Source organism: Corythoichthys intestinalis, chromosome 3, assembly GCF_030265065.1.
Source record: "Corythoichthys intestinalis isolate RoL2023-P3 chromosome 3, ASM3026506v1, whole genome shotgun sequence".
Lineage (NCBI taxonomy): Eukaryota > Metazoa > Chordata > Actinopteri > Syngnathiformes > Syngnathidae > Corythoichthys > Corythoichthys intestinalis.
The window spans coordinates 6,529,342-6,545,421 of NC_080397.1; the positions used below are offsets into that span (position 1 = coordinate 6,529,342).

The following is a 16,080-nucleotide window of genomic DNA, read 5'->3' on the forward strand; positions in this document are numbered from 1 at the left end:
GGTGCGGCGATGCTGTGACGTGCTGCACGTCACAGGAGTGACACGACCAAACGCTGCTAAATGCATTTTAACTACACGTACAAAAAGAAAATATCACACATTGTGAATTTATAACAGAAACTATGGCGAATTTTCATCTCGTTTTCGTGTCATCAGACGACAACTGTCATTCATCTCGTTATGTTTTAGTCTCCCAAGACACGTTTTCAGCACGTCATCGTGACGTCATGTCATGAAAATGTTCGTTGACAAAATATTGTCGTTATCGTCATCGTTGACGAAAACAACTGTGCTAATCAGGATACCGTTAATCGGTTAAAAAGTCATTATCGGACAACTCTATTCACAGTCCACGTTTTGGTCCTTGTTGTTTTCGCAGCCTGAGCCAGAAAAGGAGATAAAAAAGAAGAAAAAAAGGGAAAAAGCTGAAGGAGAAGAAGGGGGAGAAGAGGAAGAAGAAGAAGAGGAGGAGGAGGAAGAGGAGGAGAAAAAAGAGGAGAGCCAGCCTCCAGAGGAGCAAGGCCCGAGCATCCAGAATCTGGACTTCTGGCCCAAACTCATCACGCTCATCGTGTCTATCATTGAGGAGGACAAAAGTTCCTACACACCTATCATCAACCAGTCAGTTTTCTTGATCTTTTTTAATCATCATCCATCATAGGTGGACTCATCCAAAAGTTTTTGTAGCTATCAAATCTACTTTCAGTTGGCTAAAATTAGAAGGCACATTGACAGCTATAGATGTGCAATCTATTTGAACTGGGAAGGTCAACCAGCACACCCAGTTGAAATGGATTGAAATGGACTATGCTAGTAACAAATTCATTTAAATCCACAGCAGAATAATGAAAAGCAGAGCATGATTGGGAGTCTATCATTCTCAATGGCATAGAAAGAGTTCATTTAGAAGTTTTCATCATTGTTTTGGAGAAACGTGGCAGAAAACTTGCATGACTCACTGTATAACCGCATGTGCGCCCCCTTCAGGTTTCCTCAGGAACTCAATGTAGGGAAAGTCAGCGCTGAGGTGATGTGGACGCTCTTTGCTCAGGATGTCAAGTACGCTCTGGAAGGTAAGATTCCGTTCTGTCAAATAATATTTATATTTTCGCGCTGAATAAATCCTTTTTTTTAACGATAATCGTTGCTCCTCCAGTTTTGACTAAAGGCAATCGCCACCTCAGGAAGGCTGGTGAGCGGTGGTTGTTAGCATTGTTAGCTGTCACGTGATAGTCTCAATCTTTTAGACCAGTGGTGTCAAACGTACAGCTCGCGGGCCAAAAGCGGCCCAGTAGGGAGTCCTTTTGTGAGCTTGTTCTTCCTGACAGGCACTTTGTAGCTCATTCCCACTATGAATGCACTAAATTTAACGGGAAGTGAATGCCCCAAAATCAACAGCAAGTTCCCTAAAATAAACAGTAATTCACCCAGAAATGCCCCAAAATCAAAAGTAAATGACAAGTGACCTGTAAACGCCCTAAAATCAACAGAAAGTAACCCAAAATCAAAAGAAGGTAACCCAAAATAAACAGTAATTGACTCAGAAATACCCCCAAATCAACCGTGACCCCTAAGTGCACCAAAATGAACAGGACGTGACATGTAAATGCCCCAAAAATAACAGTAAATGTGACCCAGAAATGCACCAAAATTAACAGGAAGTAACCTACAATGGCCCAAAATCAAGAGGGACCATGACCGAAAAAGTGACCTATAAGTACCCTAAAATTAAAAGAAAGTGACCCAAAATTAAAGGCCTTTTCACATTAGCATCAGCTCAGTGTGAACAGCGGCCCTCGGCAAGCGCAAAATGGGGAGGAGCCACGTAGCCTGACGTAGACGCTGTCAGGAAGTGAAAAGCAACAAGCATATTTACTAGAGTCCCAAGCACCAATGCGTTTATTTTTCATCGATGCACAAGAAAACAGCGACTTTTCCGATTTACAGCATTATAGTAGCGGTGTAAAGAGTTTTACCAGTTGCGGCGAGAAGGTGAATAGTTTTTTTGTTGTTCGTGAACTACATTTCCACACAAACGCACATCGAGGTACCGTTTAGCTTAGCAAGAAGAGGTATGAGAGTCATTTTTCGAGTGTCCCAGAGCTCAAGAAACTTTAAATAAGCGCAGTTATCAAGGTTTCGTCGACCGTGATTTGTGTATATCCGTGTAACCTTATCAAAAGTCAAGAATCTGCATTGGACAAGGTAATGATGCTGGAACTTTTGTTTGGTGCTGTTCCAGTGAGATTCACAAAGAATAGTCATCCAAGTCCATGCCTCAGAGACTGCAAGCTGTCATAAAAGCCAGATGTGGCTAACCCTGTCGCAATATGCAATAATTCCATTTATCGCGCGATAAATAAAAATGAAGGCGGTCATTTTTCCGCTGTGATTTATCACCTCGCGTGCACGTGTGTGCGCGCGTGTGGCAGACGTGCTGTTAAAAAGTGGGATTCCTTGTTACCAACTGCGCAAAATGCATCTTCGTTCCAGGTCCGGCAAAAACTAGCGCAGGAGCCAATCGTTCCCATTATATCCTAATATTAAAGTATACCGACCGCGTCAGTGCTCCGGAGTGACTGTGGACCATCTATGGCGCGCCGGTGTTGTTGACGTGTGGGCGCTCCCGTCAGGAGTGACATTTTACGCGGGGCAGCTATTTTTCGGCACAACGCCGGATATTTACAACGAAGTCCGCCAAAACATTGTTACCAACTTGGCTGCTACGAACAACCTCGCTTTGACAATTAACAGCTGAATGAAATTAAGAGCACTGTGCTTCAAACTCGTCCTGTTTATCAAAGTCGACTGCCATATGCTGGTGTTGTCAGGCATGAAAATCTCTCACCTTTCGGCGAAATTCGCCGTTTTGAAGTCAAAAAGGATGACCTACGTGAATCGTGTAGATCCGAGGAGAAAAATTTTAAGGGGGGGGGGGGGGGTCGTTTGTAGGCATGTGCCAGTTACCTTCACGGATTACCATGCTATGAAAACGTCGCGGTTACAAAACCACTAAAATTTTCCCTCATACAGTAGTAAGTATTCGTTATTTTTCATGTGTCGAAAATGCAGCCAGAATTAGCTTGGCGCGGCAGCGCTTACCCCTTCCCCTGTTTGATGCTGCGTGTGTCAGTGACGCTATTCCAGCAAACCCAAAAACAAGCACTCCAAACGCAACGCGTAAATTCTTCAATTTATTGATCTCTCAAATCGTGGTAACTGAAATATACCAAATGAATACATTTAAAACGTTGTACACTCGTATTTTTCCACATGTGAGTAGCTTCAACAGTTTAGCTTCATGAAAAAGTTCGTCAAAAACAAAACACACATTTTCCTTTCAAATTCAATACACAAAGTTACTAAAAACTTACAAAGACGAATGATAGGCAAGGCTTAGCTAGGACAGCAACTTCATTGAGGTTAATCACAGCCGCTGAGAGAGAAACAAGTTTGTATGCGGGGAGGAAAAAAAAAAAGAGCGTCAAAGATCGCTAATTGCGACAGATGATCTTGTACTAAGCACAAATTCACATTTGCTGGAGGAGGTAAAGTATCACTCCCAATTGTTTTTAGATGAATGCATTTGCCAGCATATTGAATTTAGTGAGTAATGGTTTTCGTTTTCATATTTTGTGGTATGACAAAGTTACTGCCGTTCGTTGCAGCTTGCGTTGAACACTGCCGGAGCGTCCGGTGAAAAAATAGCTCCCATTAAGGTAGCGTCAAGCTTGTGTATTTAACGGTAATATAAAAGCAGTGTTGTCAATAACGCGGCATCGTAATGCGTAACTAATCTGATTACTTTCTTTCAGTAAAGAACAATCTAACGCGCTCATTTTTCTAAATCAGTAATCTGAGTAAAATTACTTTCCTTGATGCCTGTGCGTTACTATTTTGTTATTGCCCCATAATGTGTGTAGAATGAAGAATACTGTAGTCATGGGAGTGACATCACATGTCACATTTTTTAATCGGGGATGGAACAAAAAGGGTCACGTGTATTACCATGATGCGTGAGCGCTGGGAGTTTGCGGCCAAAACAACATAGCCTTGCTACCTCGCCAGGATGCAATGAAATAGGCAGGAGATATACTACAAACGGCTGCATTTGCACACTGGAAACACAGCCATTACTTCACATTTTTGTCCAGTAAAGATAACAAAAATATCTCCGTGCGCTGCAAACTTTGCACTGGCTCAAAAAGACTGTCCACCGCTATAAGCATCCAATTCAAGCACCACTTGGAATTACAGCACAACAGGTAACAGGACAGCCAGGACTTTTTGATACTGCTCGTGCTCAATCCTCGGTTCAAGCTCAGTTGTTGTTGAGGGTTTTGAAAGCTTAGGTTTAAAGAAATTCTAAATATCCATCTTGCCTCCTCAGCTGTAGTTTTGGCTAAGCAATGCAAACGGCTGTCTCTAAGGTTCTATAGTCACATGATCTGTTCGAAAAATAATTTGGACCCATTATGAAATACTTTGAAGGATTCCTGTTCATTTTATTCATTTGTGTTGTTTGTTTTATTGCTCTAAAACTTTTATAGACAACATTTTAAGGGCCATATTCAATGGTCTTTATTTTAAAGGGGAAGTTCAGAATTTTTTACATTAGGCTTAATCTTTGAGTTAGCCGGGGTTTAATTAGTCGTTGGAAATGATTTGAACACATTCTGTGCAGTTTGACAGTTATTTGTTAGTTTCAGGGCTCCGGAGTGGCTAAGCTAGCGCGAGTCAGTCGTGGTTGAAATCAACTCCTTCAACTAATTAAACCCCCGTTAACTCGAATATTAAGCCTTATGTGAAAAATTAAAATGGTCAAATTCGCCACATGTTGGACGTTTTGCCGACGGCGGACATTTTGGCAGAACGCCGGAACATATTTCCTCCACACCTTTCTCACCTTTTTAACCCCTGACCCATTTTCATGCCTGGTTGTGTAGTAATGAGCACTAGCAGACGTGACTTCAGCGGCGCTTGCCAACTTTTTTAATGCGCGCACACACTAGATATCATGAAATGGCAAACTAGATGTACCATGCCATTGGCTACGTGAGCCCAGAGGGATTATGGGACACGTAGTCCATATACTACATCGATGAATTCTAAACTGTCATGACTGAAAGGCCAAATCAATCCATACCAGTGACTATAGATAATGTTGCAAATATAGTTAATTCAGTACGTCACACAGATGGATTCGGACCACAAATAGGATGTCTTGCTCATGTAGTAAACCTAGCTGCTAAGAGAGCTGTAGCAATCAACTGTGTGCCCTGCCTCACTTTACAAACAGTAGATTGTTCTCAGCACTTTTATAAAAAAATTTTTTTAGATCAGTAAGAAGTAAGCACATAATATTATGCACTAAAATGCATGTTTATATGATGGCAATTTAATTTTTGCTCGTTAGAAAAAAACAACAACAACAACAACAAAAACGAAACAAAAAATATAATTGTTATTTTTTTACAGAGCATTAAATGTATTGAATCGGATCAAAAATCTTGTCCCCCGTATCAAAAATCATACCGAACCATGAACTGTATTGTTGCATCCCTATGGAACACCATTGCAGAAGCTATGACGGGAAAAGTTTTCATTTGCCTAAATGCTTAAGTTATTAAGTGCAATTTTATTTTATTTTTTTTAAACACATTATATTCATTCTGTGTTTCTGTGCGGTATCACTATTGTTGTTTTTTACTTAAGAGGCATGGTCTATTGTTTTTAGTTGTGATTTTTTTAAAATGTATTTTTGAATTTGAGAGTAAATATTTATCGCGTTTAAATTGGTGCACTTGATCTATTAATATATACTGTATTCTCACTGTGTTATTGTAAATTGGTTGAAAAAAATTGGGGGGGCGCAATAATATCGCATATCGCAATAATTTATGAGAATAATTATCGCACACTAAAATTTGTTATCGCGACAAGCCTAGAGCCTACTAAATTCTAGAGATGTGTTTTGATTGTTTTTTCTTTGTTTCTCGTGATTCTATTTTTTTTTTCCTCAGAATGGAGTGATTCCGTATACATTTCCCTTTACTTGCTCTATAAAATTTGCATTTACTGACCACCACAATGTTTTTTATTCATTTCTTTTAGTGTTTCTGAATGCTTAAGAGATGCACTTTTGAACTAATTCATTATTTTTTCAAGCTTTTTATCTGAGTTTGTTCTACATGATAAAATGTCTGAGTGAGTGCTCGTCCGAGATTAATGATTCCATACTTTTTGCTAGGGGTTGTACATTTATTAAGGAAAGAGTAATTTAAAGCCGGCTGGCCGTAAAAAATTCTGCCTGGACCTGAGAATTCACAGTTTATATCTGCCCTGTCCACGAACAGTCGGAAAAAAACAGGCAGACTAGTGCCTAGACAAAACAGTGGAAGCAAATCTCCTTGTATGCAAGAAGTAATGTACATAACACACAGCTATGAGAAGATCATGTGCAACCATGTGAAATGAACAGATATGTTAAAGTGAATAAATGAAAATGTATATCTACAGTGCATTGTTGATGTCAGGGCGGCGCCGCTCTGAAAATAGAGCAAGGCTCTAGTTTGGGCCCTGCCTTCCGGCGCAAATTCATTCAAACTTGCCGTTATGCCTAAAAAGGCTGTCCACCGCTCACTTTTGCTCAGAAGTACGCTCCCATATACACAATGAATACCGTAGGTTGCCGCTGAACCTTTCACACTTGGCTGCGTCTAGTTTAAAACTGCCTTAACTCCTTGGGTTCCACTGACAACAATAGATGTCCAGTTCTCTTAAACTGGAAGGACTGGATGTGAATACTCAAATTTCATAACCATAGATGGCGTCTAATCCATTTTGACTGGGTGGGGCGCCCTTCCCAGTCAAAATGGATTGGACATCTAGCGCCATCAATAGCAGCCAGTGAGTTTACTTACAGTATTTGGCCAAAAATAAACTAATCCGGCCCAAATGAGATCTAATTGCCCTCATTGTGTACAGCGAACCAAAATGAGTTTGACACCCCTGTTCTAGACTACAGTGATTATTGTTTAAATTTAAAATTTGAGCGGAAAAAAAACAACATTTTTTTGGTAGTTTTTAACTTATTTCGTGCCATTGACAGCGATAGACTTGCAACCCATTTGAACTGTTCACATGGATTGGACGGCTATTGCTGTCAATGGTGGAGTTAGTCACGCAGGGTTGTGTTTGTGTAAATGTGTTTGGAGTGTAGCAATCCATCATCATAGTTTTTTTTGGCAGTCACTGTCTTCTCCATAAAGTTCATCATCACCATCATCTTCCTCCTTTTCAATGCTGCTGTCATTGTTTTTTTTTTGTTTCTTTATTTTTCTGCCATTCTGTCGCCATGGCAGCAGCAGCTCCCGACACCTTCCGCATTCGCAGAATAGACTTCCAGAAGGGTAAGAAGACGGAGTGTATGTTTAAGGATTATTGATTGACGTAGTTGTTAGATAGAAAGTCAGGATAATTTTACACATCTGGGGTCGATAGTAGATTCAGAAAAGTGGATTGCTGGTAAATTGGGGAAAGGAAGGCAAGAGGGGCGGGGGGTTCTGGTATATTTAGGAAGGTCATTTTTTAGTAATTTTGGATATTAATTTGTGTTTGACAGAGCACGATCATCATCGTCTGTGCAAGGCATCCGACTACATGAATCTTCACTTCAAAGTCAAGTGGCTCTACAATGAATACATCTGTGATCTTCCCGCCTTCGTTGACACCGTTCCCGAGTATCCTTCGTAAGACGCCGTCTTGCTAGTGTGGATCCTTTCCATCCGTGTTCATAACCCCATCCGCATTAAGGGTCTCGTTGTCTTTGGGTTCTTCGCCCTAGGTGGTTCCAGCAATTTGTCCTGGCCTGGCTGGCTGAGAATGAAGATGTTTCTATGGAGTTCATGCACGGAGCCTTGGAAAGGGACAAGAGGGAAGGTGTAAGTAAAACACACCAAAATAAAACATGCACATGTCGTTCCTTTCTTAAATAGACCTGAAATCTCTGCTTTCTAAATTTGAAGAGGAGATAAGTCACATTCTGAAAATCATATCATTTTTGTCATTTTCTCCTTCTCCGCATTAAGACGAAAAGCATGAAACAAACATCGCAATTGTCAACATGGCAAACTGGAAAGATAGCAAAATTTAACTTTTTTTTTTTTTAAACAAATTGCTGTTTTCTGTCCATAGATCGTCATTTATTTATTGTCTTATATCGTTTGAGGCTAAGCTCAGGCGCTAGTTGAGTCCAAGATTGAAGTAAAGCTCAACTAAATCCCGTATTATCATTTTTAGCACGCCGGCTGCTGGTGTCCGATGCACGCCTGAGCCTGGCTTCAAACGATATAAAAAAAAATAAATAAATGAGGACCTTACAAGAGAACAATTGGCTAACTTCCATAGCGAAAGTCCACTAGCTTAAACGCTATATCATGCTAATGTCTACCAGATTGTTTCTGGTGCATATGAGAAACAATCTTGTTTTATTTCTGTCGATGTCCCTTTAGGGCCTCCGTACCTTTCACACTGTCCATGAAATTAAAACTTTTATCCCCCTCCCCAAGTCATGTCAAGTGACGTATGTTGTTTATTTTCCGCCCGGACAGTTCCAGCCGACGTCAGAGCATGCGTTGTTCTCATGCTCGGTGGTGGACGTATTCACGCAGCTCAACCAAAGTTTCGGGATTATCCGCAAGCTGGACTGTCCTGACCCTGCAGTGTTGGCTCAATACAACATACGATTCGCAAAGGTAATGCGACCCAGTGTGCTTAAATCGATTAACTGCAATTTCTTGATGAAAGCGTTGTCATCGTTAGTTCTGTAGAAGAAGCTTTTTTTTGTGTGTGTACTTGGACAGAAGAAGGTACATTTAATGACAAGATGACAAAACATAACAAAACAGAACATAAAACAGTAAGACATATTTAAACTACATTGAGACAAAACAATTAGACAATACAGACCGGTCTGGGCCCCCTCTCAGTCTGCCATTCGGTGATTTCCAGGTTCAAGGGAGGGCCCCGCTTTCAGGACACATTCACTTTTAAGTCTATATGCAAACGAGCAAGTGAGCCCACTACCAGTGGGTGTAACCAAGATGGGAAATACATAGAAAGGCTACCATAGGAAGATATTATTTGAGAACAAAAGAGGTTAAAGAATGTCCATCTATGGTCACTGATCTCATCGACAGTCGTTGAAAGAAACATTCCTTTGGCCTAGGAAAAGAAAGAAAAGGAATGAACTTATTTTGCTTACACAGCTCAAAGAGGGTCATAAACCACTCAGGCCTTCTGGTCATAATGATACTGTAAGTAAATGACCAAAATAGAAATACACATTGTTTGATCAAATAATAATATAGGCGAAATTCTGTGCTTTTTTGCTTAGATCTAAATTTATTGTTGTGATTATAATTAGGGATTATTTGTTTGCACCCAAGTCCGAGTCATCTGATTTTCAGAATCTGCCAATACAGAGTCCCGATCCGATAATGAAAAATAGTTGGGTTTTTTTCAGACAAAAAAAAAGCTTTAAACATGTTACTGTCCCACCGTGCTGCCTTCATAATGTGAGTTTTTAAGCAAGAATAACATAGAAAAATGCTTGTCTTTATTAAATGCCTCTCCAATCCGCTCAGGATGCTGAGAACAGCCTCTTACTTTCACAATGAGTTGCCACATCACACTGCCGCGAGTGTGTAACAAGCTAAACGATGATTGACACATGTGTGCCTTTGATCGTAGTGCTACCAAGCCAGAGCCATGTGGAGAGAGCGTTCCGACATTCTCTGATCTCGCCACGGGTGGTTACATGGTTCACGTAGGCGTGAATAGTTCCAAGCACAAGCAGCGCTTTAATGGTTTTCTATGGAGCTTACAGTGGTGATTGCGACATTCATGGTAAAATGGATATAATCACAAATCTAAGTTCTGGGGGTTTTTTTTACATTTGGAGTGGTAAGGTTACAACTGAAAACCATGTAAATTGTTACGCAGAAGGGAATTTTCCCATGTTGTGGTTTCATGTTTGTGTTAGCATTAGCACGGGAAATGGACTTTTACATTGAAATGCAAGATGATTTACCGGTAGGTTTTTCTTTTTTCACAACTTGAATACTGTTTTTCCAGAGAATTTCTAGATTTCCTTGATTCACTTACCTGTGGTAATATATTAAAGAAAAACAGCTCATTTCCCTTTAATATAGAAAATCATATTTTTTATTGAATAATTGGTGAAACTGGTGTCATGGTTCACTGTTAATACCTAACATTTTAAAGAACAGTGGGTTGTGATGGTTGGTTGTTCAGATTTGGATGATTGGATAATTTTATGTCTATTGTTGGTGACATTACTTTTCAATCTATACACATCTCTAAAATATAGTATCTTCAACATTTTCATGTAAAGAATACAGGTTGTCTTAAATTGGTTCTCTACGAATGAAGATAATGCCTTCAAAATCAAGCTCACAAGCACATGAAAGTTGGTCGTCTACCAAAACTTACAAATACAGAGATAAGTGTATGCGTTACCAACGGCCTCTAAAAGAGTTGAACATTTAAAAGCGATAGCGACAATCAATTTATCCCTGAGGATACCACAACGCTGGAAAAGGCTATGGGACAATTGGAAAGCAGCTTGGTGAGAATAAATCAACAGTTGCAGCAATTGTTAGAAAATGGAAGAAGCTAAACATGACTGTCAATCTCCCTCAGATTGGGGTTCCATGTAAAATCTCTCCTCGTGTGGCATCACTCATGATGAGAAAAGTGAAGAGTTGTATCTAGAAATACACGGCAGGAGCTGGTCAATGACCTGAAGAGAGCTGGATGCACAGTTTCAAAGGCTACTGTCAGTAGAACACTACGGTGCAATTGTTTAAAAACTATGCATTGCTCAGAAGGTTCCCCTGTTGAAGCCAGTACGTTTGAAGTTTGCCAGGGACCAACTGAATGATGCAGAGGAGTCATGGGAGAAAGCCATGTGGTCAGATGAGACCAAATTAGAACTTTTTGGTGCACACTTTACCTGTCGTGTGTGGAGGAAAAAGAAAGGTAAGTACAAGAACCAAGAACACCATCCCCAATGAGAAGTATGGGGGTGGAAGCCTCAAGCTTTGGGGCTGCTTTTCGGCAAAGGGGACAGGATGACTGTACTGCATAAAGCAGAGGATGAATGGTGAAATGTATTGTCAGATTTTGAGCCACAACCTCCTTCCCTCAGTCAGAGACTTGAGGATGAGTCATGCTGGATCTTCCAACGTGACAATGATTCGAAGCACACACCCAAGCTGCGTAAGAAGCATATCAAGGTTCTGCAGTGGCCTAGCCGGTCTCCAGACTTCAATCCAATAGAAAATCTTTGGATGGAGCTGAAATTTCTCAACGCTAGCCCTGAAACATGACAGATCTAGAGAAGATTTGTGTGGAGGAATGGGCCTAAATCCATATTTCCATATGTGAAAATCTGCAGAAAGACCTACAGAAAGAGCCTGACCACTGCAATTGCAAACAAAGACTTATGCACTAAATATTAGCACTTATTTTCTCAGGGATACAAATACTTCTGAACCCCAGTAAATTACAAATAAATTATTGAAAAATCATACAATGTGAGTTCTGGATTTTTTTTTTTTAAGATTATATCTCTGTTCGCAGAAATGAATCTATGATTTAAATTTTCGACCTCTACCTATTTTCTAAGTGGGCGAACTTGCAAAATCACATGGGGTGCAAATACTTCTGCTCCTCTCTGTATATAATTACGCCGTGCACATACAAATAAAGCTCAACATATAAGTCTTAACGTGCCTCTGATAATATATAGACAGTTGAAAATTCAAAACAGGTATTTTTTTTAATTAAATTGCCTTTAAATATACTTAAACAGCCAGCCATCCAAATAAATGGGGTCCGCCCTCGTTGAAGCCATGTTTGGAACTTTCGAGGCTCGATTATCTGGAAGTAAAATCCTATAATGGATCCCCATGGGAGTGTCGCAACTCTCTTACTACATGGCTCTGTACAGAGCTTCTCTGGCAAGATCAAAGCTACAAATCTGTCAATCATCGTTAACTTTAAGTAGCTAACTCCAAGGCACTACTGCTGACCAAGAAAAGCAGCAGGAGGGAGAGTGAGAGGCTGTATGAGCATGATCACAATTTTAAAAGAAAAATGATTGGCATTGACAAAGGATTGTCTGACATATTTGCTTGTTGTCATTTCCTCAGACCATCAGCAAAGTGCTGCTGCAGTACTGTGCTCTGCTGGCCAAAAGCTTCCCTTCCTACTGCGATAAGGAGAAGATTGTCAGTACACGCACTGCACCGATGCCATCACAAGTTCTAGTACAGCTGTACTTGATTTAACTTGGGCTGTTTTTGTATAGCCGTGCGTGCTGATGAACAACATCCAGCAGATGCGAGTCCTTCTGGAAAGGATGTTTGAGACCATGGGAGCAAAGCAGGTCAGCTGCCTGACACATTTCTTTTTTTTTTAATACTACGAGTGCAGCTCATTGGCTGCCATTGACGGTGATAGACATTCTCTACCAGCCTCTCCCAGTTCAAATAGATTGGATGTCTATCTCCGCCAATGGAAATTCACATGGAGAATTTTCTGTACGTTTTGATGCTTTTCAATCTGCTTTAAGGCTCTTTTGCTTGACCTGTCAGTATTTTTCTTCCTGGCAGTTTACACTTGAGGAAGAGAGGGTATGTCGCCTTAAACGTCCCCAAATCAGACCTTGCCAGTTGCCTTTTCCTCCCTTTTCCCTTCTTAATAAGCGTTTACCTACTCATGATAATTGAGTGTTGTGGTGATGAATATTGTCAAATTGCTGGTGGTAAAGTATCTTTGTTTCCACTAATCTGCAATAATCATTTTCCCTAAATTTTCCAGCAACATATATTTCCTTAACTTAGCAACAATACATCATATTTGTATTTGTCAGCAATTCCTAAACTTTGTAGCAACCCTCAATGTTCTTAACTTTACAGCAATCTCCCTTGTCTAAATGTACAAGTCAGCCCTTTTCTTAACCTATTCATAAACAAGCTTTCCAAAAGTTGCCAACAATCTCATTTTCCCTAAACATATTTGAAATCTCTTTCCCTTTCCTAAACTCACCAGCAACTTCCATTTCCAAAATTTATCAACAATCCCACTTACCCGAATGTACATGCCACTTTCCTCTCCTAATCTTAGATTAAAACTTTATTTAAAATTGACGACAATCTCCCTTTCCTTCATTTGACAATAACTGTACTTTCCTTAAATTACCAGCCACTTCCCCTTTCCAAAATATACTAGCAATCTCCCTTTCCACAGTTAATTAGCAATTACTCTCCTGAAGCGATGCCCCTTTTTCCTACATTACCAGCAGTCGACCTTTCATTAATTTAGCAGCAATCCCTTTTGTTTTTCACCTGATTATTGTTGCTTGTTTACAAAAGTTGGAAAACGAGGAAGAGGAGGAATTTGATGAAGAGGTGGGTGCCCCTCTCACATGATGACATATTTACAAGCCCACCTTTTTGGTACAGTGGTACCTCTACTTACAAAATTAATTGGTTCTGGAAGTAGTTTCTTAACTGGAAACATAGACTTGAAAATTCTCTAAGTACAGACACGTTTTCCACGTAAATGCCCTAATTTGTTCCAAGCCACCCAAAATTCAGACATAAATCTTTTATAATGCATAAAAATTAGGGCTGTCAAACAATTGAAATTTTTAATCGAGTTAATTACAGCTTAAAAATTAATTAGTCGTAATTAATCGCAATTTAAACCATCTATAAAATATGCCATATTTTTCTGTAAATTATTGTTGGAATGGAAAGATAAGACACAAGACTGATATATACATTCAACATATGCTACATAAGTACTGTATTTGTTTATTATAACAATAAATCAACAAGACTGCATTAACATTATTAACATTCTGTTAAAGCGATCCATGGATAGAAAGACTTGTAGTCTTTAAAAGATAAATGTTAGTACAAATTTTATATTAAAACCCCTCTTAATGTTTTCGTTTTAATAAAGTTTGTAAAATTTTCAATCAAAAAATAAACTAGTAGCTCGCCATTGTTGATGTCAATAATAATTATAGTGCTGAAGCCTGAAACCCATAAAATCAGTTGCACCCAAACGCCAGCAGAGGGCGGAAAAACACCCCAAAACACAAGTAACAAGTGGAAATGACACTTTGTTGTCATTTTAATCTGTTTAAGCGGGGCATGTGCGTTAAATGCGTCAAATATTTTAACGTGATTAATTTAAAAAAATAATTAACGCCCGTTAACGCGATAGTTTTGACAGCCCTAATAAAAATACATCAAAACATATAACAAATACGTGTTACAGTTAGATTATTGCACAATAAACATAAAATCTGAATTGTGCATAATGTAAAAAAACAAAAGGGAGTGAAGAATAAAAGTTAATACATGTAAAGCTGCCGGAACATGAAGGGCAGATGAAGAGGACACTGGGATACACACGAACACATACAGCAAAGGTCCCTCTTAGCCAATTGGATGCCAGGAATGCTAGGCAATAGCCAATGGAAGAGCAGCTATAAGTGTGTTATGTTCAGTAAACTCTGGGAGCTGCGAGTACCAGCCATAATGTATTTTTGCCTTTTGTATCCTGAAATTTCTTTTGTTACAAGATTAACCTGAAAATTATGTATGTAGAGGCACCACTGTATTTTGGTACCAAACTCAAAGCCTTTTTTTTTTTTGGCATTGCTTGCTCCGCCTTTGGCAGGCCAACAATGACAGTGAAGGTCGAGATAACGATGAAATGGTGCGTATGCTACGCTATGCTAGCTAGCTATCCACAAAACACACTTTCCCTGGTATTATATCTTTTGTATTTTTTACATTTCCCATTTGTGGCTCAGTCGGGCTGTTCGGACTCGGAAGGCTCGGAGGTAAGCGATAGCGGCCATCTTTTAGCAATAGCATGGCTACGTTTCAAAACAGTTTGAGTTGCCCTTGCTCACTTGCCCTCAGCCCTTTTTGCTATGACGTCACACAGGGACCACTTGGAGGGCGTAGGGGGAGTGAAAGAGGTACTGTATTTTTCGGACTATAAGTCGCACCAACCATAAAATGCACAACGAAGAGGGAAAAAAACATATAAGTTGCACCGGAGTATAAGTCAATTTAAAATAAAAACAAAATAGAGAACAACATGCTGAATAAGTGTACAGTTTGATAATGTTACATGAATCATGAACAACGAAATGCGAACGTGGCCGGTATGTTAATGTAACATAGCTACTGAGTTATTCAGACAACTATAGCATAAAGAACATGCTAACAAGTTTACCAAACTGTCAGTGCCACTCCAAAACACCAAAATAACATGTGAAATGATATAATAATTTGTTAATCATTTCACACATAAGTCGCTCCTGAGTATAAGTCGCACCCCCAGCCAAACTATGAAAAAAAACTGTGACCTTTAGTCCAAAAAATACAGTAAATGGAATACACTTGCCCACGTTTACTCACAGGCCGGGCAATCATGGATCAACCACATGTTGTTGGAGTCGTGCTATACTGCCTATTCCAAATCACACAGAATATACGGAGACTCATGTCGTTAAGATGGAGCGTATTCTGTGCTTGATTTCAATACATCCGTGCCTGATAATTATCAGAATTATTAGTTTTGTATCAATTTTTGGGGGGGCAATTCATTATTATAATTTGTAGACAGTTGTTTACATACATTTAACCTACTTTAAGTTCATTTGACATTAGTTTCAGTTTCCTTCCCTCCCAACACCATTTGATTGACATACCATTCCTTTCGGTAAAAACATCTTTCGGTAAAAGCAAAGGCAATCCCAAAAGAGAGAAACAAAGAAGCGAAATAGAAAAGGCAAAGAAAAATATTTTTGCCATTGTTCTTTCCGTTTGTGTTTATCAATGACAAAAAGGAAAAGTACATGAAAAAATATACTTTTATATTTTCATGTATTTATTAATTTATCTCTATTTATTTAATATTTATTTTTTAATTTTGGCACCCCTGCTATTCTATACGTTCTGC

At 39.4% G+C, this 16,080-nt stretch overlaps 1 protein-coding gene across 2 annotated transcripts in view; it reads left to right on the forward strand.

Moving 5' to 3' along the window:
* The window catches only part of LOC130912784 (uncharacterized), a 239,286-nt gene that overhangs the window by 193,807 nt on the left and 29,399 nt on the right, over positions 1 to 16,080 (forward strand). Inside the window, exons 26-34 of one of the 2 annotated variants that reach the window (XM_057830826.1) lie at positions 380 to 621; positions 988 to 1,073; positions 1,157 to 1,192; positions 7,365 to 7,412; positions 7,625 to 7,751; positions 7,847 to 7,943; positions 8,613 to 8,756; positions 12,240 to 12,317; positions 12,398 to 12,475. In XM_057830826.1, the coding sequence (XP_057686809.1) occupies positions 380 to 621; positions 988 to 1,073; positions 1,157 to 1,192; positions 7,365 to 7,412; positions 7,625 to 7,751; positions 7,847 to 7,943; positions 8,613 to 8,756; positions 12,240 to 12,317; positions 12,398 to 12,475 (936 nt within the window). The remainder of the gene's footprint in view (positions 1 to 379; positions 622 to 987; positions 1,074 to 1,156; positions 1,193 to 7,364; positions 7,413 to 7,624; positions 7,752 to 7,846; positions 7,944 to 8,612; positions 8,757 to 12,239; positions 12,318 to 12,397; positions 12,476 to 16,080) is intronic. The other variant, XM_057830828.1, reaches the window with a different exon arrangement.